Genomic DNA, 23,306 nt, shown 5'->3' with positions numbered 1-23,306 from the left:
CAGGAGTTCAAGGTTATTTTCAGTTGCATAGTGATTTTGAGGACAGCCAGAAGAACATGAGAGCCTGTCTAACAAAAACCAAAGCCAAACCAAACCAGACCAAACTAAACAAACAAAAAAAAAATGTATGGGCTGCAGCAATTGCTCAGTGATTACGAGTACTTACTGCTCTTCTAGAGGGCCCAAGTTTGGTTCTCAGGATTCATATCAAGTGGCCCACATCACCTGTATTCCAGCTCCAGGGAAACTAACAATGTCTCCTGGTCTCTGTAGGCACTTATATACACATGTCTCAAACACACACAGAGATGCATAAATAAATAATGAATTAAAACACATAATTGTCTTAGTTTCATTTCATATGCAACTTTGGGACAGGAAGGTTTTATTTGGCTCGTGATTCTGGATCATAGTCCATCACTGAGGGAAGTCAAGGCAGGAGCCTGAAGGCAGGCCTGACTGCTATTCTATAAATATTATTTCTGAGCAGGAAAGTCAAAGCCAAGGAAAGCTGGCAGACAGGCAGGCTCATGCTCAGCCATTTATTTCTCTTTCTGTTGCTGTTTATTTTGTGACAGGGTCTCTCTATGCAGTAGTCCTGGAGTTCACTATATAACCAGGATGGCCTTGGACTCACCGGAACCCTTCTGCTTCTGCTTCCCAAGTACTGACATCAAAGGATGCCCTACCACAGCTGGCTCAGCTAGCTTTCTTTCCTTTTTTAAAAATTATTTATTTATTATGTATACAGTGTTCTGCCCAGAACAGAAGAGAGCACCAGGTCGCATTACAGATGGTTGTGAGTCACTGTGTGGTTGCTGGGAATTGAACTCAGGACCTCTGGAAGAGCAGCCAGTGCTCTTAACCTCTGAGCCATCTCTCCAGCCCTCAGCTAGCTTTCTTATACAGCCTAGGATGGTTCTGCCTACAGTGGGTTGGTCTGTCCTATATCAGTCAACCATCAAGAGAATTCCACGCAGACCCACAGGCCAATTTAATCTAGGGAATTCCTCAACTGAGATCCCCTTTCTAATTATTTTAGCTTGCATCAAGTTTACAATGAAAGCTAACCAGGATAGTAATCAATCTAAGTAGCTATTGATAGATGAATGGATAAACAACATATGATATTCACAGAGGAATATTCTGCCATAAAACAAGGAAATCAACAATGAGTAGGAACCTAGAGGACATTATGTTAAGTGAAATAAGTCAGGCACAGAGGACAAATGCCACATGATCTCACTTAAATGTGGGATTTAAAACTGAACTCACAGAATCAGAGAGTCAAAGGTAGAAGCTGTAGGAGGAGTCTGACTTTCAACTGCACAGGGTGAAAAGAGACCTCCTGTTTATTTTATAGTATAGTGGCTATGGATCATACCAACCCATTGCATACTAAATTATTGCACGGAGACTAGATCTTAAACAGTTTCATCATAAAAATGACACGTATGGAAAGCAATAACATGTTAATTATCTAAACTTAAACGTTTTACCATATATACAAATATCAAAGTGTCATACTGTATGATACAAAGCTACATGACTTTTATTTGTGAAATATACCCCAGAAAAGCAAAGAAATATAAAATCATAAATGACACAGTAAAAATAAAGCAAATATATAAAATATAACTTGCTTTGAGAGGAATGTGGATGGTGGAAGTTGGGCTCCCTGAGTCACCTGAAAAGCCCTCCTGTTCCTCTTGCTTTGCAGTGCTGGTCATGGAACCTACAGCCTCACACATGCTAGGCTCTACTGCTCAGCTGGCCCTTACCTGGCTCCTCCCCTCATGCCTAGATTCACTTCCCTAGTGGGGCTCTTGACCCCGACTCTGTGCCCACAAAGGAGAGTTTTCCCCTCACTGAAGAGAAGCAGTGGTCAGCAGTGCTTCAAGATGTTGGAGAACTGGTATGAGTGGCTCAGAGGCCTTTGCGGGTGATGGGACCCAGACCCCAGCCTTGCCAAGGTCCTGCGACCCTCCAGGCAGCACTTTGTGATGCAGCCCGCTCCCTCTCGCTGTGCCTCCCCCAGCTTCCACCAGGCTGCCCAGCCATGGAGGTGTCAACATTCCAGGCTGGATGTTAGTGGGGGCACCTGGCTTTGCCCTCCTGGCTGGGGAAGTGGAAACAGAAATGCCAGGAGAGGATTCCCACCTGTGGGGGATGCCTGCTTCTGCTGTGAGCTCTGCTGCAGGGACACACTTTGTTTGCTTCAGGCTTAGAGAACAAAAACTGCAGGCTATCCAGTTGTGAATCTCAAGTAAAAGAATGAGATGAACTGTGGGCCATGAATTTATGGTAAATACTGTTATATCTGAAATTCAAATGGAGTAGACATACTGGTCTTGTATCCACGGGTGAGGCTTGTCTGCTCTCTGCACGATGGCTGCTCTCTACCCTGGTACCCAAATCCAGGCCCTTCCCCAGGCCTGACCCACATCCTGGGCCATTGGCCCATGGGAAGCTCAGCACCTTCAGGTCTTTGTCTCCCAGCTGGGGGAGGTAGGGCCTGGAAGCCACTGTGCTTTGTGGCTTCTGTTTCCAGGGGTGAGTCACAGCCACCGTTATCTCATTCATTCATTCGCTCAGAAACTGCTCGTTTTCAAAGCCTCCCCTGCCAGTCTTTTGTGCTAGAAAAGCCTTCTTTGCTGTTCTTTTTCCATACTTAAGCAGTTACCTTTTCCATGAATGACTCTTTACTGTTCTCTGTCTTAGCTTTGGGGTGGGGGTGGGGTGATCTAGGCTAGTGGCCCTACTCTGCTGACCCCTCAAGACTGCTGGCTCCAGACCAGCCTCTGCATCCTTTCCCTGGGAGACCCTGGTTCCAGCAGTAGGTGGTCACATCTTCTGGGACCTTCTTTCTCTGTGACCAGAATGCTGTACCCTCTTTTTAGTATGGAGGGGTGGGCTGGACCGGCGGCAGAGTTGATGTTATAGAAGACAGAACTATACTCTTCAAAGGCTGCCATGTGGTTGCCCCCTCTAGGTCAGTTCTCACAGGGGCTGGCTGACTATACTTCCTGTCCTGGATCCTCTCAGAGACTCTGATACACATGTGGGCTGGAGGCTCCCTGGTGACTAGCACTCCCAAAGAGCAGCAGAACGCTGGACTCTAAGCTTCCACAGGGCCTCTTGGGTCCATTTACTGTCCTGCTCTCTACAGGCTGTGAGAGTATTAGGAATCACCTTCCTTTTGTATGGCCTAGGTCCCAGGTCCTCAGTAAACGCCCAAGGTCACACCTATGTTCCCACCACCCAGTCCAGTATCACAGACAAGCTAGTTGCTGGCCATAACTTCCAGCATATACTCACAGCAGGATTCTGCCCAGAGTGAACTTTCCAGGGTAGGAGCTATGTGGGTCTGATCTCTGGGACAGTGTTTAGAGATAGGACCTCTACTCTCTGAATTCCACCATGCAGAGGCCAAACACCAGCTGGGGCTCAGAAATGAGAGGGCCATGGTAGGCAGAACCCTAGCTGGGGTTCCTTCAGTTTGGAAGGAGTTCCAGATCTCAGGTACAGCAGCAGCACCTGATCCTCACAACCAGTGAGAACAACAGGCTTCTCTCCCACATGGCCCAGGGGTGGAAGGCTGCAGCATCTTCATCTAAGGGCCTAGCCACTTTACAGCTTTGGGCCAGCCCTGGTGAACGGCGGACACGGTCTCCCCACGTCTCTCCCTTTGGCAAAATTTTCAAGATTACCCAAGGCAGAGGGTGCTGAGCAGGGAACAGGTATGAAAGGAGCCAAGTCCATCTCCAAGTTAATGTGAAGAGTTATTTTCCTGGTGGGTGTTACTTTAAACATGTCTCTTCGTACGCTTTCTTTAGAAACGATAGCTCCTTTCTCACACAGAATGGCCGGGTCTCCGGGCAGCTCCGCGCAGCGCCCTGGGGTGCGTGGGGCGGGCGGAGCAGGCTCAGGTTCAAGCAGCCACCGAGGCGGAGCGCGCGCATCCTCCAGCGCAGCTAGAGAGGCAGGAGGGGCTGAGTCGGGCCGGGCGCGCGTCCGTTGCCAAGGCCGCGCGGCCCTAGAGACCGGGCGCGGGTGGTGCGCGCAGGCGCGGTGGCGAGCTGCGGTGCACTGTGGGATGGGAGACCGGCGCGCCGGGACGGCGGGCATCTCGGGGCACCGGGCGGAGGCGCGGCGCGCGAGGAGGGGTGCGGGCGGTCGCGGGCGCCAGCGCCATGAACGCCGCAGTGGTGCGGCGGACGCAGGAGGCCCTGGGCAAGGTGATCCGGAGGCCGCCGCTCACCGAGAAGCTGCTGAACAAGCCGCCGTTCCGCTACCTGCACGACATCATCACCGAGGTGGGCGCGGGCTGGGTGCAGGTCAGGTCAGGTTTCCAGGCGAGATGCGGTGAGGGTAGGGGTAGGGTGCCGGACCGGTTAAGGGTCAGGGTAGGTGTGGGACGGGGTGAGGATCGGGGTGAAGGTTAGGGTTGGGTGTGGGTCGAAGTGAGTGTCGGGGTGAGAGACCCAGTAGTGCGACGGTCGGGGTAGGGTGCCAGCCAGGGTTCAGGCCTAAGTGAAGATTAGTTCCCGGGTGCAGATCAAGACGAAGGTGGGGTTAGTGAGGGTCAAGCCCTCGGTGCTGGTTAGAACGAGCGTGAGGGAGGGTGGAGGTGCAGGTCCGGGTCAGGGTAAGGGTCAGGGTTGGCCTTCAGTTGGAGTGAGGGTTTAGACTAGAGGGTGCTGGGCAGTATGAGGGTCAGGATTGTTTGCAGGTTGGGCTGGGTTAGAGGGTCATGGCCAGGTGCGGCTCTGAGGCCTGGGTCTGGGGTCTAAGGTCAGCCTGTGGATTGGAGGGCCAGGCTGATAGGGTCTGGATGCAGGGTCTAGGGTTCTTTGTAGGTTTGGAGGGCTGTGCTGGGCTGGCCTGGCCAGGTGCAGGCCAGGTTGTGGGCCCAGACCAAGGTGAGGGTCTGTTGGGTCAAGTGGTTTGGGTAGAGATCTAAGGGTCAGGGGGGTCCAGGTCTGGAGTTCAGAGTCAGACTGTAGGTTAGGGGACTGGGACCAGAAGCTGAGGCTGGGATGGAGGTTGAGGCCAGGGCTGGCATCCTTATGTGGGGCTGAGCCCTGGGACAGGGTCAGGGTGCTGTTATGAGCTGGAGTGTATGTTGGAGGCCTGGAATTGGGCTCTGCTTATAGCTGAGGCCTGGGTAGGTTGGAGGTCCTTGTTTGGGCCTGATTAAGAGCTTGGCTAGGGCCAGTGTGCCTTCCATGTTGGGGACCCAGGCCTATAGGTCTTGGGACATGCCTTACTTTACCACCTCTTACAAGGAAGCTTCTGGGCTCCCTTACAAAGCATTCATATTTTTTCCCAGTTACTATCGTGTCTCTTTAGGGCATGCTTTACACTTGTTAGCGGATCTGCAGGGCGCTACACTGGATGAGGCGCATAGCATTGCACAACAGTCTCAGTTGTGTGGAGCCTGTCAGGGCTCCTGGTCATTCCAGAGTGTCACTGCAGGGGGTGAGCACAATTGCCATGGTACTCCAGAGAGTCTCTGGAACTTAGGGTGTTGTTGGGACTTAGTCTCCAGAGCTCAAGGTCTCCCCTGTGCTGTCCCTCAGCAGGTTGAGCTCCTCAGTCCACCCTTCGCTTACTCATTTTGGCACATCTGCCTTAGCTTGTAATAGCTGCTGTCGAGGAATGTGGCCCTGTCGGCTAGCGGTCTTAGGTGTCTCCAGGAACGCTCTGGAATCCACCCCCATCCCAAGGGACTGGTAGTCTCCCCTCCCAGACTGTGAGACACTTGCATCCTATCCTGGAAGGTTTGAGGAAGGGATTCGCTGTGTGGAGCCCCAGGAAGCGGACAGTTGCTGCCCTCCAACACGAAGGAGCCAGGGAGTGCTAGCCAGCGTGGCACTGGCCGGTCACAATGGGGACTGCTGAGCCTGGGCTTTTCTTCTGTACCATCAGCCCATGGCTTACTGGGGGTGCACTTCCTCCTGAAGTCTCTCAGGAATGGAGTGGGGGGCTCGTGGGAGTCAGGAGGAGCACTGAAGTGGAAGTGGACAGATAAGGTCTGCTTTTCTTCTAGACTTCACTGGGTCCAGTGGTGAAGCCGGTATGTTCTGGTATAAAGATAGGCACACTAGCTGTCGTCTCCTTGTCAGAATTGACGTACTTGGAAGGATTTTCGGGTCACAGGTGGAGAGCCTTCTGGAGGATTTTTCTTTTCCCTGACTATTGCACTCAAGTCACCTTCATGGGTTAGCTACAGCTAGCTGACTGTTTCTTTATTAAGTAAGCCTCCGTTCTGTGACATGAATGTCCCTTGTCACACTTGCTGTGCACAATTTAACCTGTCATTGTCCTGGGAAAATCTGAGCAAAGGAAGTTTCAGTGATGTTAGATCAGGATGCTCTGGTGGTCCATGTTCCAGCTGTCTTCTCTAAAGCTTAGATCAGGATGCTCTGGTGGTCCATGTTCCAGCTGTCTTCTCTAAACTTTAGATCAGGATGCTCTGGTGGTCCATGTTCCAGCTGTCTTCTCTAAACTTTAGATCAGGATGCCCTGGTGGTCCACGTGCCAGCTGTCTTCTCAGAAATGATCCAGCACAAGCCCAGCCCACCTGAGTAATATGGCTCTCCTGAAATTTGCTGTGAGATGGACTCTTCTGGATTAATTAATAACTAGCATGATGCAGCCAGAGTAGCTGCAGCCCCATCCCAGAGGAGGAGGTGGCATTCACATGGGGCTGTCTTGCTGGTGATATTTTAAACCTACCTCCTGGTAACGTGTCACTGTGTACCATTTGCCTACTCATACATGTCCTTACTGAGTACCTCTTTACTGAGTACTGAGTACTGAGTAACTCCTTTCTGGAGTCCATTCCCCCAACTTGGTCTGAGTGCCCTGGTGAAGGGTTGTGTGGTCAGGTCCTCTGCCATATAAAAACTGTGTCTCCTTGGAGTGCTTCAGTTTGTGCTGCTGCAGAGGGACTGGAGTCAGGCCTGGTGTTACAGTGGCCTCAGACTCTGCCACCCTCTGTAACTTTGGTTCCTCGGATGGAACCTGTCAGCCTGGACCTGGTGTTTGTTTTCTTTTTAGTGTGTATTTCCCAGCTCTTCCTTGTCAGTCTCTGGCCTCAGTGGAAGCTATCCTCTTGGTCCTACCACCCCCTAGTGTGAACTTCGCAGCACCTGCTCCGTGTTGGTAGTCTTTGCTGTTTTCATAACTGGTTGTTCTTTGAATCCCGGGCCCCACATTTAATAGCATCAAATGTTTGTTAAGGAAGGGGATCAATCAATTAGAGCTGCAAGTGTGGCTGGGTTTTTACCTCTCCTGAGAGTGGGGTTCAGTGGATGAGGTCGATGAAGGGGCTGACCAGTGAGGTGTGTTTGATGTCTCCTCTGTCTTCTGCAGGTGATTAGGATAACTGGCTTCATGAAGGGCCTCTACACAGATGCCGAGATGAAGTCAGATAATGTCAAGGTAGGTTCTCCTGTGAGTTCCTTTACTCCACACCCTTGCCTTCAGGAACAGAGTATGTTTTACAGGCAGCACATTGTTGTGTGTATCATGCCTGTGCTGATAAATGGGTGGGATGCAAGGCTGATTGATTTTGAGTTATGTATACCCTGTCTTGTTTCATTTTCTCACCTGTGGCAACTACGTGCTATGTTAAATTTGTCTATTGAAAAGCAGTACAAACTCCAAGTTATTTACTTAAAAATCGAGCTTGTATTTTAAAAGACTTTTTAAAAAGATTTATTTATTTATTATGTGTACAGTGTTCTGCCTGCTTGTCTGCCTGCAGGCCAGATCTCACTATAGATGGTTGTGAGCCACCATGTGGTTGCTGGGAATTGAACTCAGGACCTCTGGAAGAACAGCTATAGCTCTTAACCACTGAGCCATCTCTCCAACCCAAAAGACTTTTTTAAAACTTCATATGGTTATGCAGAGTGTTTTGATCATATCCATGCACCACTGCCTCCCTCCAACTCCCAACTCCACTGGTGCTCCCTACACTGTCTTCTGTCAAGTTCATGGCTTCTTTTTAAAAAAAAAAACCAAAAGTGAGAGAGAGAGAGAGAGAGAGAGAGAGAGAGAGAGAGTGTGTGTGTGTGTGTGTGTGTGTGTGTGTGTGTGTGTGTGTGTGTGAGTGTGAGTGCAGTGCCCGTGGAATTCAGAAGAGGATGTCAGCTCCTCTGGAGCTGGAGTTACAGGTGGTTGTGAGTCACCTGATGTGGGTGCTGGGAACTGAAACTCGGGTCCTCTGTAAGAGCAGTGTACACTTTTGATTACTGAGCCATTTCTCCAGCCCCAAAGTATTTATTTTAATATTTGTCTCTTACATGGAAATATTTCAGGATAAAGATGCAAAAATTAGCTTCCTACAGAAGGCCATAGATGTGGTCATGATGGTCTCGGGAGAACCCTTGTCAGCAAAACCAGCTAGAATCGTGGCCGGGCATGAACCTGAGAAGACCAACGAGCTGCTTCAGTTGATTGGCAAGTGCTGCCTCAACAAGGTAGGTGGAGCCTGCCTTTGAAGCCCTTCCTGGCAGGCGGCTGGTCCTGGACAGACAGAGCTGGTGTGAAACGCTTTCCTAGTCCATGCTCATGGAGCAGGTAGAGCAGGTATGTGAGAGAGCAGTCCTCTGCCGAGAGCTGTGGTTATTTGGGAATTGGCTGGCGTGACAGAAAAGTCTGCCTACAGAGCACTGTCCACTACCCTGGATGGCTGTGAGAGATGCAGGAGCCAGACTCTGCTTTTGATGGGACTTGAGATAGTTTTCTGTTGTGTCAAACCTCCCAGTGGGCATACAGTTTCATAGTTTGAATACATTAGTGGTCATCACTTGTCCACTCTTCATTTGTAAAACGAACATTCTGTACCCATCAGGTAAGAGAGTACTCTCTTGCTCCTCCCATCCCAGTGACAGCTGACCCCTCTATCACTGTGAGTGTGACTGTCCACGTACCTCACGAATGTGGTTGTATTAGTCCTTTCACTAGCATGGTGTCCTCAGAGTTCATCCATGGTGCATCAGGGGTCAGTTTCCTCCCGCTCAGTTACCAGTACTCTGCTGTGTGGGTAGACTACATTGTCCGCTTGTCTGTGAAGGTACGTCTGTGTTACTTCCACGTGCTGGCTGTCACAAACAGTGTTTCTTTGAGTGCAGAGTGGATCTGTGTCTTTAGACCAGTTTTCAATTCTCTTGTGAACATAGGAGGGTGGTGGCTGGGTCATGCTGGTTGTTCTGTGTCTGCTTGTGAGGAGCGCCATTTTGTTTCCTGGAGGGTGGCACTGCTCTGTGTCCCCAGTGACTCACAGGCTCTACGTTTCCCTCCTCATACTTAAATTTTAAAACCTCCTTTGTAATAGCTGTACTAGTAGATGTGTGGGGATTAGATCCTAGGGTTCTGTTTGAAGACATTTGTAGTGCTCTGTGGGTTACTGGAGTCACTCAGGTCTACACCGATGGTTTGGTAGCGGGGTGGCAGGATTATCAGCTGGGCTGTCATTAGTAATGGCTGTCAAACGTGGTGCTTTGTCACTAATATTTTCCTTTATGGTAGGAAGAAAATCTGTTTAGTGAACTGCCCTTGAATGCTCCATTTTCATTGGTTGTATGTGTTAACTTCATTTCGTCTTCCCTGACATGACCAACAAGCTCTCCAGTGATGAGGCAGTGAAGAGAGTCTTATCTGGGGAGAAGGGGGACTCTCGAGGACGGGCCTTACGGACCTCCAAAGCACATGATTCTGACAACAAGAGTGTGAAGGAAGAAGAGTCCAGGACTCAGAAAGAGGTGAGTTGTGGGCTGGCGCCTTTGAAACTGAAGTCTCTATAATTTAAGAGAATGTGAGGAATGATGTCCCTTGTGTGTGCTTTTCTTCAGGATAAAAGAAGCTCTGAGGTGAAGGAGAGAAGCACAAGTGCAGAGCACAAACCGAAGGAAGACCTGAAAGAGGAAAACAAACCCAGGGACAAGGAGAGGGACAAGGAGAAGGCGAGGGAGCCCGACAGAGACCGGCACAGAGACCCTGAGAAGGACAAAAACAGAGAGGGAGAGCGAGAGAAAGCCAGAACGCGCACCAAGCAGGACAGGGACAGAAGCAACAAAGACCGCGACAGAGAGGCAGAAAGGGACAAGGAGAGGGACAGGAGGAGCGAGGGTGGGAAAGAAAAGGAGAGGCCGAAGGACCGAGACCGTGACAAAGGAAAAGACCGGGAGCGGCGGAAAGCGAAGAATGGGGAACATTCCCGTGACCCTGACAGGGAGAAAAGCAGAGATCCAGACAAGCCAGAGAAAAAGGCATGGTCATGGTCAAGACTTCCTTCTTTCTTTAAGATTTGTTTGCTCTTTTTAGGTTTATGTGTGAATGAGTTTGTGTGTACCATGTATGTGCAGGAGCCTCTGGGGCCTCGAGAGGACATCACTTCCCTGGTGCTGGAGTTACCGGAGGTTCTGAGCTGCTGCGTGGATGCTGGGAATTGAACCCACGTCCTCTGCAGGGGAGCCAGCACTCATAATCCCCCCAGCCCCGAGGCCTACTTGGAGAGTGTGGCGTGCTCTCTAACATAGCATCTGTCCTACTTTTGCTTTTTTAAGGACTTAGTTTTTATTTTTAATTTTTTAGAATTTGTGTGAATATGCCATGTATGCTGGACGCATAGGTGGTTGTGAGCTGCCTGATGTGTGGGTGCTGAGAATCGAACTCTGCATCTCTGCAGGAGTTAGCAGGGACTCTTAACCTCTGAGCCATGTCTTCTGCTCCTGAACCTGTCATCCTGGAAAATTTGCAACTGTGAGTTGTGGCTGTCTTTGGTTCCTTTCAGTACTCAAGGAGATACTAGTTCCTTGCCAGGTATCTTAAACTAATTAATTAATTGATTAATTAATTGTTATGTATGGGTGCATGAAGTGTGTGCAGATGTGGTGTGTGCATGCCACAGTGTGGAGCCAGAGGACAGCTTTGTGGAGTCTGCTCTCCTAACCTTTGTGCTAGGTTCTGGAGATCTAACTTAGGGTGCTGGATTTGCATGAAAAATGCTTTTATACTCTGAACCATCTTACTGGCCTAGTTCTTAAAAATGTGAGATGTTTTTGTCACTTAGTAGTAGTAGTTCAGCCATTTAACTCAGCGTTATTCAGAAAGCTTTTGAACATTTTAAAATACCTTTAAGCACATACTCTGAGTGTTACTAATGTTCACTGTTAAATTCCTAGTCTAATGAGTGCTGGCACACAGTAGGCATATCTTAGGCGAAGGAGTGAATAAAGCGTCCAGGCAAGGGATAGTCGGCTTTTCCGATGTTGAATCTTTGGATGATGTTGATCAGTTCATAGCAGCCTATGAAGTATCTGGGATGCCGGAAGGCAAACTGAGATAGGTAGGCAGGGACACTGCTGTCCAATGCTTCTCTGCTTGGAAGACTTGGGGCGTCTAGGCAGAGTCCCATGGCTCTCAGATCTGGAGTGGCAATGTGCCCCTGTGTGAGAGGTTGTCTTGTTGGTTCTTCGGTGTCATGTACTGTATCTGTGTGGTCTTCATTGTTAATTTTACAGATTTGAGCAATTCTAAAGTGTAAAAAGTATTCTTCTTTTTCTTTTTATAGTCAGCAAGCTCAGGAGAGATGTCTAAAAAGTCAGATGGAACTTTCAAAGATGCCAAAGCAGAGATGGAGGTAAAGTTTAAAAAACAGGCTTTCTTTCTGTGTGTGTGTTTGCTTCTCTCGCGCCATGATAAAACACTGATCCAACCAACCTGGGGGAGGTAGAGGGTTCCTTGGCCTATACTTGCACACCACAGTCTGTCATCAGAGGAAGCCTGGAGGCTTCCTGAAGCAGAGAGCATAAAGGAGCACTGTACACGGCCTCACTCTCAGGCTGTGAGTCAACTGCTTCTCTATAGTCTGGGTCCACCTTCCAGGGATGGCACTGTACACATAGGTCAGCAATCCAGAGAGTGCCCCGCAGACTTGCTCCCAGACCATCTGAGGGAGCAGCGACAGGCGTCTTGTCCTTCAGCCTAGGACTATGTGGCAACAGAGATAGGCTCCTCATAGGCACATCTCACAGTGTTTCTCTCAGTAAAGTGGCACAGAGGGATCTAAATGGAAGGCGAGGAGATTTGATGTCCTCTATGTCTTACTCAGGTTTTAGGGTGTAGTCACATGGGGCTGGTATGGTCCCTCAAGCCAATGGATGTATCCTGTTACACTCTTCCAGCAGAGCATGAAAAGTAAGTTCTGATGGATTCGATGTGCAATGTGCCAAGTAACTCTTTCTTCTCTTTAAGGCTGAGGCTTCTGTGGGAGCATCCAGGTCCTTGACATCAAAAACATCAAAACGGAGATCTAAGACCTCACTGGAAGGTACTGCAAAGCTGCCTGTGCGTGTAGCTGAGATGGAGGAGGGCTTTATGTGTGGCCAGAGTGTAGTAGAAGGGAATCTTGGGGAGCACAGCACTGTAACACCTGGGAGTGGGTGGATTGGTGGACTCTGAAGCTGGAGATTGTGACTTCTGCACATATTCACAAAGGGCCGTGTATATATGTATGTGTGTGTATATATATATATGGCACCCAGCACAGGAGAACCTGTTGAAGTCTAAAGGATGCATTGAGTTTCCTTTCAGAATGACTTGTCAGTCATCTCAGTCTCATTGGCTCCTCTGCTGTGATAGAAAGAGTTGAGCCCTGTTGCAGATCAGACACAGACACCAGGGGTTGTTGCTCTTAAGAAGGAATCATGTTGAAAGCTAAGCTCACAGACCTGGCCTGGGATTTGCTCAGCAGACCAGCAGACAGGTCAGGAGAGCTTGGGGATACTGGGACAGCTGCTAGTGTTGGAGGCTTCCTAACTTCACTCAAGTACGGAGTGGCTTTGTTGAGCAGTAGTGGTTTTGGAAGAATTACCCTCTTCCTAACCTGTGATGTCATAAGAGGCAGGAGTATGGCAGATGGGGTTTTTTATTCAGTAACGACTCCTTGCCTAGCTTGTGATGCTGTGGTAACATTTTATGTCAAAAAGCCTTTTCCTGTGTGTGCCATCTGTGGGAGAAGCCCACAGGAACGGTTGCTGGCATAAGGCAAGGGTGATGTTAGGCCTGAGCCTCAGGGCTCCATGGACACCTCATCCCATCCCTTCCCTGTGTTTCAAAGCTCCCCAGATGTCACAGATGTCAGCATGTGATTCCTACAGGAACTGCATTTCCCTGTGTCAACAGTTTTGGGTTGCTCCGATGCACCTGTTTCTCTGCCTGACTGCTGTGGAGTCCAGTTGTGGTGCTTATTTCACACGCCCCTTGTTAGGATGTCTGCAGTGTTTAAATGTTCTTTTCCACTTGGCTTCTGAATTGCCTGAACACGTAATATTTTAGCTACTTGTGGTTTTTGGTGGTGTGTCTGGAGATTGGAGACCTGAAGATTGGTCTTATCAGACATTTTTATTATGTAGGCTTTTAAATCAACTGCTTTTTGTAGTTCATGGTATAAGCTGAGGCTCTGGATTGTCCTGGTGACCTGCGCTTCCCTGGTCTCTGGGACACCATGTCTTCTGTTGCCTGCCTTCTGCTGCTGTCCTTTTTAAAGAAGTTGTATTTTAATTATGCTGTTTTGATTTGTTTATCTTTACAGAGTAAAAAATAGTTTTTTTAAGACCAAGTCTCACCATATAGCCCTGGCTGACCTTGAACTCAGATATTCCTCTGCTACTGCCTCCTGAGTGCTGGGATTAAAGATGTGCACCACCATGCCTGGGGTGTTGTATTTTGTTTTCTCTTCTAGTTAAATTTCTTTCAGATAAATGAATTTAAATCCCTTTATCCCTTATATCTACCTTAAGTAGACAAACTTGTCATGACTTGTGTTGACTGTGTTTTCCGTAATCTGGGAAGGCCTGGCTGTGTGTGTGGTGTGCTGGGTGTCTTCTAGTTGAGGTGATGGTTGGTACCTTGTGTTGTTTTATTTCTGGGGACCCTGTTTTCCTCCTCGTCCTGCTTTTTCTTGGTGGTTTTGTCTGAAACAGGGTCTTATAGTGTAGGCAACCTTGAACACACTTTGTAGTCCAGCAGGCTGCCTCAGCCTCCTGAGAGCAGAGATTGTAAGTGTGCATTATCACACCCTCTATTCTAATTCTTGCTAGTTTGTGGGAGCTTTGTGACACTATCGCCCTTCTCTGTGTCGCCTCTTTCTCTTCTGTGATCCTCAAAAGAATATTCCACCAGGGACTTGCAAGAATTCTGACTCTGAACCTCACTGAGTTGGCAGCTCGGTAAACTTTTCTTTTCCCAGCCTCACTAGCCAGGCACTGATTCACCAGAGGCCCTTCCCTCAGCAGGGCTGGCACCACACCAGATAGTTTGCCTTTCTTGAGTGGGTCATCATTTGAGCAAATGTCCTGACCCTGAAGTGCCCATGACACAGGGCTTGGGTGTTTGGTTCACAGGGTGAGCCTTGTATCCACTCTGAAGAACAAGGGATTGAGACATGAGTAGACTCTTAAGACTCTTCTGGAATCACCATAGCACTTAAGAGACATATGAGAATATGACACTTTTACTTACTCAGAAATAGCTCATATTTTATATATTTCTAACATACACATATATACTCATATCTGTATATTCAGAACTTACTGAATTCATCTTAGTTCCTTTGCTTGGTAACTGCAGCATTCCTAAGTTTAACACTTATTTCCATTGTGCAATTTCATGTCAGGAAGAAGGGATTCTAGAGCCAGTGAAAATAGTCTTACCCCTGAAAAAGAACATAACGCTTCCTACCGTAAAGCTAAGAAGGACCATAGCATGAAGCAGCTTGGTAAGATCACTCAAGCAGTAGTGAGGCTGGGGAGTGGGTGTCTGTGAGTGGAACTAGTCAGTGTCTGATCTTTTGCTCCTGGGTGATCTCTGACCATGGAGGGTGGCCACTCAGTGCTTGCTCCTGTGTGACGTCAAGCCTCATCTCTGGAGTAGATGGGAAAGGACCGTGGGCTCTGTCAGGGCTGCCACATTGAGCTGCCGCATCCTGCTCCATGTCAGCCATGGACTGAAGTGCCCATTTGAACCTTCCTTTCTTTCCTGGGCAGAATCCAAAGTATAGACACTGCTGGAGTACAAACCTGTGTAAGTGAAGAAAAATGAATCCAAGAGAAGCAGCAATGAGGGACTCAGGCAAGAAGAGCCTCAGTAAGCGGGGGCATCAGCTCCCAAGCTGCTAGGGAGAAAGAGACCCTGTAGCCGGCCTGGAGGAGGGACTGTGAGCCGCTGCAGGCTTGTTCGGATGCGTGGTAGAAGCCCAGCTGTGGACTAGGGTGGAGAGAGGGACAGTGGTTGGAGAAGGGCCCTGAGAAACTGTCTTCTTGGCTGTGTGGTCTGCAGGTGTGTGCAGAAGGCCTTGGATTTTACACAGGGTAGAGCTGAGATTTGACCCTGGAGGGTGGGAGTGGAGGCTGGAAGATGTTGAGAGTTTGTAGCATTGAGAGGTGGTGGTGTGTGAAGATGACAAATAATGGTAGCTCAGCCTCCGAGCCATGGTGGGAGCAGGCGGGAGTTAGGGATTTGGCAGTACAGACGACGGATTGTTTGTCACCAGCCTGGAAGAAAAGACTCAAAGGGGAGACCCACCTGGGAAATGTGGGACGGAGGTGCTGGTTGGCGGGTTATGTGGTATTGCAAGAACTCTGGGACATTCAAGTTGGAGATGTCTGAAGCAAGCAGAGGTGCGCATGTGTGTACGCACAGACTGCGAGTCATTTAGGCATGGGGAGGGAGAGTCACAGAAGCAGGAGACTGCAGATGAGTGGTCTTAGTCTGCAGTGATGGCCAGTGTGGCCTTTAAATGGTCATGAGCCTAGATGCTGGAGGAACAGAGCACCTGCCAAGACTCATACTGGAAGATGGATCAGAGGAAAAGTTGGAGAGGGTGTCCTGAATGTCAAAGGAAGGACATGATGGAGAGGAGAGAGGGCATCATGTCCAGTCTCCTAAGGGGTGGCCTAGGCCAGCTGAGAGTTGAGTACTGACTGGACAAGGCAGTTTGTTGGTGACTTTGGTAGTTGGCCCTGTAAACCCTAACTAAAGCAGCCCAAATACAAAATGCCTTACAGCATTTTAATCTGCTGTTAACTGTTTTATGTCAGGAAGGAAAGAGGATAATATTTCAGCTAAGATTTTAGACTCCATAGTGTCGGGACTAAATGACGAACCAGATCAGGAAACGACAGCTTCAGAAATAGGTAAGAAAATGCATCCTTCAGTTTGACTCCTCTGGTTTTGATACGAAATAGTTTCATGTCTGTGGCACTGTTAAGAGAAACTATCCTTCAGTTTAAATTCTTCCTGATTTTGATACAGAATATTACATGTCAGTGAGCTATGAATTATTTTTATTCTAAGCATTTTAATGCTCAACATATTTTCCCCCGTATACTGAGGATCAGATATGACTTACCATCCAGTTTGATTTAATTTGCTAAGTTATGTGATAATTTTATTAAATCGGCATGAAGTAAGTCTTTAAGCCCCACCCCCCAATTTTTTTCTTCTTTTGGGACAGCATCTCATTCTGTAGCCCAAGCTGGTCTCAAACTCACAGTGATCTTCCTGTCTTAGATGCTGGGATTACAGATGTGTGCCACACATAGCTACATGCCTTTTTGTATATTATATGTACATACTATTACACGTGTTTGACAGGCATGATGTATGTGCATAACATGTAAGTCAAGACATTTTGTTCCTTTTTTTTTTTTTTTTTAGACAGGGTTTCTCTATGTAGCCCTGGATGTCCCAGAATTCTCTCTGTAGACCAGGCTGGCCTCAAACTCAGAGAGATCTACCTACCTGTACCTCCTGAGTGCTGGGACTAAAGGTGTGCGCCCCACTGCCTACTCTTGCTCGTTTTGACACTGATGTGCAGTAAGATAACGTGGATTGCTCCATAGAGGAGTACATTTAATATCCCCATCGGGTATAAAAATACATTCATTCAGAGTTCTCCACCATTAAGGCTTTAAAAAGTGGGTCAGTGAGATGGCTCAGCAGGTAAAGATGCCTTCGGCCAGTCCTGGAACCTGAGTTTGATTCCTGGGACCCACGTGGTACAAGGAGCGAACTGACTCCCAAGGTTGTCCATGGCATATTGTGACAGTCGTTACAGAAAAGCCGGAGAGGAGAAGAAGTGTGCAGGGCCACCCTCACTGTCAGCCAGACACTCTAGTTTCCTGTAGCTGTAGACCACATTCTTTAGAAAGAGAATTCTCGAGTTGCATGCAAGGAAAAATAAGACTCTAATTTTGATTTTAGAGGAAGATAAATTTTTTTCCGGGTTTAACCTGCCTTGTATCTACCAGATTTTGTATAGCTTTGATTTTTCCCATGTTTTTATTTATTTATTTTTATTTTTATGTGCATTGGTGTTTTGCTGGCATGTGTATCTGTGTGAGGGTTGTCGGATCCCCTGGAATTGGAGGGAGATACAGATAGTTGTGAGCTGCCATGTGGGTGCTGGACATTGAACCTGGGTCCTCTGAAGAGCAGTCAGTGCTCTTAACTGCTGAGCCACTCTCCAGCTCCCTTGTTTCTGAGACAGGGTCTTCATTTCTTTTAGGCTGGTTGGCCAGCAGGCTGCTGGTGTTGTCCTGTGTCCACTTCCCCAGTGCTGGGATTATGGGAACATGCCACCCTCCCTGGCTTTTGTATGTAGGTTCTGGGGCTTCAGACTCAGACTCCTATGCTGCACAGCAAACAGTAAAACTCTGAAACCACCTAGAATGATGGCAGGTCGGATCTGTGCATGGGGTCCTTCTGGAACTCAGATCTTTAAAAGGGATGTTTGAACCATTCTGTTCCCTTATTGGTGAGGAGATGCCATGAGAAAGTTGTCTGTGGCTGCCTTGTTTCCAGTCCAGCTCTGTACATGGCTTCTCTAGGCTGTCAGTCTTGGTTGGTCAGACACAAGGCTTTTAACTGGAGCAGTCAGTGTTCCTACTGACACTGTGGACCTGTAACCCTTCAACCCTATCTTGTGATATACGTTTTATTTTAAGGAGAGCGTTTCCCATCTGTAGAGGTGGTGATGAGAGCTGGGAGGGTGTCTTTGCCTGTCTAACTGTGACTTCCCATCCAAGACCAGCGGATGACTCCCACCTGTTCCGCTTACCCCTCCTGGCCTGGAGCAAGCTTTCAGGTGGTTCCCTGAGCCGTGTTCTTGAGCCCTTGTATTCTTCATTGTATGTGGCTGTGGAGATAGCTGCTCTGAGAGTGAGCGGATGTAGTCTATTTGAAACTGACAGCCCAGTGCGACCATTGATGTAAAATAAATTGAAGCCATTCTTAGGCTTATATTGAACAGTTTATAAATCTTATCTACAGGTGTGAAAACATAAGTTCTGTCCTTAAGAAGTGCAAACTGTACCATTGGGTTTTCAGTAGCTTAGAGTAAAACCTGATGCCCCCTGGTAGGGTGAGTGTTACTCCTGTACCTCCCCCTAGTGGGGTAGTCAGGGTACGGCTCCTATGCTGCCCCTAGGTGGTAGGGCTGACACTGTGGATTTAGGGAACAGTGGTCAGGAGCAGAGTCCTGGCTTGGGAGTGCCCTAGACATCTCTTCCCCTACCCATCTGCCCTGCTGCTTGCACAGGCCTCAGCCAGGAACTAGCTCTATGCTACCTACCTGGTTGCTGTCACAGTCACTAGCATTGTCTCCCAGCATAGCTGTTTGGGAATTGAGAATTTACCGGCAGCTGTCAGTTCTTCAGTGCCTTGCTTGAGTATGCTTTCCAGATCCAATGTCCCAGTGTCATCTGAAGGGTCCTTTCTCTCTGACAGCTGTTCGTTCCTAGTTCTTCAGAGAGGAACCTGTCCTTTCTCGTTTTCTTTTTGAGATAGGGTCTCACTACGTATGTAGCCCAGGCTGGCTGGGGACTCAAGATCCTTCTGTCTCTGCCTGCAGGAGCTGGGATGGCAGGTGTGCAGGTGTGCAGGTGTGCAGGTGTGTAGGTGTGCAGGTGTGCAGGTGTGCAGGTGTGCAGGTGTGCATCATTCTTGACTTGCGTTTTCAAAGAAAGCAGCCATCTCCTGGCTGGCCTGGCCTTGCATATGGCAGGTTCTGCTGTGGGTTGCCAGAAGAGAGTGCATGGGTTTTGTACCCATTTGGATTTTTCAGGTGTGTTGAACTCACCAGGAGTCTGCCCATGTCCCTTCAACCCTACTTCCTGCCTACATGGTTGCTGTAATGTGAGCTTGCACTGTGTGTGCTGGTCTCTCTAGTTGGACATTTCCTGGCTTTTCTGGTGCATTAAGCCATTGTTTATTCTGCTCACTATACCTCACTCAATTTGTTTTATTGCTGTTATCAAAACTACAGCAAAGTACGGCAGTGCAGCTCACCCAGGGCCTAAGCTTCAGTGAAGTTTAAACGCTTTATGCTTGCTTTGCCCTAGCCGTGGATTTTTAGGAATGATTATAGCAGATGATAAAGACATCTTGATAATTTTCTGTAAAAGTTCAGTGTGCAGCCCCCAAATGCAATAAAACAAAATAGACATCCTTTGACATAACAACATTGGACAGAATTATTTTCTGATTATTATTTAAAATCCAAGTCATGTTCTGATTTTTTTTTTTTTTTTTTTTTTTTTTGTTTTTTTGAGACAGGGTTTCTCTGTATTGTTTCGGAGGCTATCGGTCCAGCCCGGCCTCGAACTCACAGAGATCCGCCTGCCTCTGCCTCCCAAGTGCTGGGATTAAAGGCGTGCGCCACCACCGCCCGGCTCATGTTCTGATTTTTTAAAAAACTATTTCCCACTGTTTGAAAATGTGGTTATGCAATCAGATGTAACAGCAGCCCTGCCCTGCTGGCGAACACTGGGCAAAAGCACTAACAACACCAGAGTAGTAAAGACTGCCTCCAGTACCCGGAGAGTGCAGCTCAGTGGAGGCCTGACTGGAGTTCGGTCCTCAGGACCAGTGGAAAGAGCTGACTCCATAAGGTTGTCTGTGACTTCCATGTGCTTCCCACACCCATGGATCACATCCTCTCAATCATATTAATAAGTAAAAATATTGTAAAAGAATTACAATTTAAAGTTAGAAAGAGGACCAGTGAAGTCAAGCATAATGGTGGTGAATGCTTGTAATCCCATCACTTGGTTTGGGGAGGCAGGAGGATCTGGAGTTCAAGGCTAGCCTTGGCTGCATGTTGAGTTCAGGGTCAACCTGGGCTGCATCAAACAAAACAAAATGAAATAACCTCGCTCCATCAAAACTAAAAGCAAACAAACAAAACTCAACAAAACAAAACCAGTAGAGCTTGAGAAGGGTAAAATTATATGATGTATCTGAGCTAAGAGGTATATAGCTCAGTGGTAGGATGCTGGTCTAGAAGGTGCCAGACCAGGCCAGGCTTGGATCCCACCACTGCTCCCCAGTCAATGAACTGATAAAGCAGACGGCCAGGAATGACGCACCAGTGCCGTGGGCTTCCCACAGACAGGCAGTGCTGTATTGTACTTTTCACTGTGGTGCTGGGTTTTGTAGAACAGAAGTGCTTGGCGCTTACAAGGGCAGGGGGACAGCTTGGGCTTAGTGGTGCTTGTGTAGTTGGTGGTTCCCGCAGCTGCAGACTTGCTTGCTCTTAGATTTTAGAATCTCATTCTTTGACTGTTCTCTATAAAACACTCGCAGTACTTGGTTTCTTCTTGCAGACTGTTAGGCCAGTATTTTTATAAATTGAAGAGAAATTTCCTTATAAAGCCCCATACCACTACTTTATGTAGTTCTTCCTAACTAGAGTGGCCATTTGACAGTTAATGGCAGATTGTGGTTAGGTTTCAGGAAACAGACTGTTTTCCCGGGCCCTTGAGTTGATGGGTCAGTTTCAGAGTTAGGCCTGCTTGCCATGCACAGCCTGCTCAGTGAGCCCCTCTCTTACCCTTTTGCTTTTAATATGGGAAGTATTTTGTTTACCCCACATTATGAACTTTTTTCTATTTTTAAGACTTGCACACTAGTAATCAGCAGGCAGTATTTGGGACTCTAATGTCTTGAGGGATGTGTTCCACGACAAAAGTATTTTCCCTTTTCTCTTTCTTTCCTGATGTGCCAACTGTATGAAGCTTGGCTCTCAGGCCTGGCTGGTGGGAGCTTGTATAACTGGTTCTAGGATGGGGAGGTAGGGCCAGTCTGCCTGGCTGGGGAGGTCCCTGATCCCAGCCGGCCTGAGATCTGGGCCAGGCGCATGTCTGGTATTCTCCTCCCATGTCTACCCCAGAACCACAGGTTCTCAAAAACTCCCCTTGTCATCCTTGGCATGTGGCAGTGTGGGAATAGATATGTAGGTGCTGGGCAGGCCATCAGTCACAGGCCCTTCAGGACGCAGTCTCGTGCCCAATTGAACTCTTATGTCAGGATCTGAGAAGCCACACTAACTGAACTAGTATTTCAGATGATAACTCAGCTAGTCTGTGGCGGGAGAGTGCTGAGCCAGAGCCAGCAGTAAAACAGAAAGGTAAGAATGACCCCTTCACAGCTTTTGGTGGGAGGAGACTAAGCCACATAGAGGAAGCTAGCTGCCAGGCGCCAGTGTCCTCTCAGGGCGAGGCCAGGGCTGAGTATACCCTGATATGGCAAGGGGGAGTCACGCCTGTCTTTCCCATAAAATAAGGTCATTGCTTGGCAGCACAGGCAAGACACTCCTGGGACTAGTGTGAAGCTTTTGTGATGCCAGGGGTTTCAAGAATGATCCCTGAACAGATTCCAGGGTCACTGGTCAGAGCCCTGCCGGCCACCCCGTTTGGAGGATTTTAGATAGCCAAAAATGTGGCTGCTGCTTGGTCCTGTCTGTGGTGCCTCCTGTATCCAGATGCACCTTTTGAAGGGCTGCAGTAGAATCACCCCTCAGTCTGCTCCCAAAGCCTGGGAGCCTCCAGCAGGTTGGGCTTGTGCTGGTCTGGCATGGTGGGTGCAGCCAGGTGAGGGTAATGGTTGTCAACTAGTTTGAACAGAGTATTTGTCTGAGAGCGACGGTATGTCAGGGCCAAGGCAGGAACTGCATGGGAGACTGGGGCTACAGGCCACCTGCCCTGGTGTCGGCACAGGAGCTGCAAACGTGGGGAAAACCGCTGCACAGGCGAGGATGGGAGGAGTGGGGAGAGGGCCTGAGGGCGGGCTGGGACACAGGATAGCCTACCGGCCATCCTGACAGGAGGGTGTCCAGGGGAGCTCCGAGCTGGGAAGTGTTGATTTAGGCTTGGAGGGCAGAGCAGAGGCGATAGCACAGCCTGCAGGAGACACCAGGTCTGTGGGCCGGCAAGGACCTGAGGGTGTCTTTGCCTGCTGCTGGCTCTGGTGGGGTCCCTCATGCCTGTTGCCTGTTGTTCTGGGTCCCCATTGCTGTTTCATCTGTTCTTCTCTCTAGTCCCTGACCACTCCCATTCTGTGCTGTGATACTAGGGTCTCCTGGGGCCAAGAGAAAGGATCCTAGACTGTCTCCCCTTTCTGTGTCTCCAAGAACTCTTGGCTAGGAGCTCTGGTGTAGCGCTCAAGGGATGTCCTGTGCGAGCCAGATCCCAGGGGCCATCACCCCTGTACCCACGTGTGGGTGCTCTGTTGCTTGTGCCTTTGAGGGCAAGGCTGCTCTTGTGTGGAGATGGGCATGTGTGGATGTGTATTGCTCTCCCCAGCTGAGGTGCCGTGGCTCTCACATGTTGTGTAAACGTGTTCCTGAATGTGACACAGGATTATGTGCTTTCACCTTTGCTGTCTGGTGATGCTGGGGTTGGAACCTAGGGACTTAGAGATGCTTGGTAAGCTCTGCTACCCTCTGCATCTCCAGCCCACAGCTTTGGCTTCGACTCTGTCCTGTGGTACTTTTGACTGAATGGGCTGTGCTTGTGGCCAGAGCACAGCACTTGAAGAGAAAGCACCCTAGGTGAAGGTGCAGTCTAGGCTGCAGGAAGCTGGTGGAGACGTCTAGTCAGTTCCGTTAGGGTGGGCTGAGCTTGCTGGTCCTGCTGGCCCCAAGCTGCCACACCAGCTTGTTTCTCATGACTTTGTGACATCAGTCTTTGCTTCACTTAGCTCTGTGGCATGGCTCCTTCACAGGCTGTGTTTTGTCCCATCCCGTCGCCCCCCCCCGTTTTTCTTTATTTATTTTCTTCTCGATCTTTCGAGGCAGGGTTCCTCTGTGTAGCCCTGACTCTTCTGAACTCACTCTGTAGACAGACTGGCCACGAACTCAGAGATCCGCCTGCCTCTGCCGCCCAAGTGCTAGGATTAAAGGTATATGCCACACTGCCTGGCCACAGTCTGGTTTTAATGTGCAGGGTTAG

General features: G+C 48.8%; 1 protein-coding gene across 4 annotated transcripts in view; it reads left to right on the top strand.

Moving 5' to 3' along the window:
* The first annotated feature begins 4,091 nt into the window (after positions 1 to 4,091).
* The window catches only part of Traf3ip1 (TRAF3 interacting protein 1), a 34,639-nt gene continuing 15,424 nt past the window's right edge, over positions 4,092 to 23,306 (top strand). For 2 of the 4 annotated variants that reach the window (XM_040753018.1, XM_040753017.1), the window contains exons 1-9: positions 4,092 to 4,316; positions 7,381 to 7,449; positions 8,331 to 8,492; positions 9,639 to 9,776; positions 9,867 to 10,283; positions 11,588 to 11,656; positions 12,271 to 12,346; positions 14,693 to 14,794; positions 16,116 to 16,211. In XM_040753018.1, the coding sequence (XP_040608952.1) occupies positions 4,194 to 4,316; positions 7,381 to 7,449; positions 8,331 to 8,492; positions 9,639 to 9,776; positions 9,867 to 10,283; positions 11,588 to 11,656; positions 12,271 to 12,346; positions 14,693 to 14,794; positions 16,116 to 16,211 (1,252 nt within the window). In that variant the 5' untranslated portion in view covers positions 4,092 to 4,193. The remainder of the gene's footprint in view (positions 4,317 to 7,380; positions 7,450 to 8,330; positions 8,493 to 9,638; positions 9,777 to 9,866; positions 10,284 to 11,587; positions 11,657 to 12,270; positions 12,347 to 14,692; positions 14,795 to 16,115; positions 16,212 to 23,306) is intronic. The other 2 variants (XM_040753019.1, XM_005082199.4) reach the window with 2 other exon arrangements.

Source organism: Mesocricetus auratus, unplaced genomic scaffold, assembly GCF_017639785.1.
Source record: "Mesocricetus auratus isolate SY011 unplaced genomic scaffold, BCM_Maur_2.0 Super-Scaffold_100010, whole genome shotgun sequence".
Lineage (NCBI taxonomy): Eukaryota > Metazoa > Chordata > Mammalia > Rodentia > Cricetidae > Mesocricetus > Mesocricetus auratus.
This window is presented reverse-complemented; position numbering and strand designations above follow the sequence as displayed.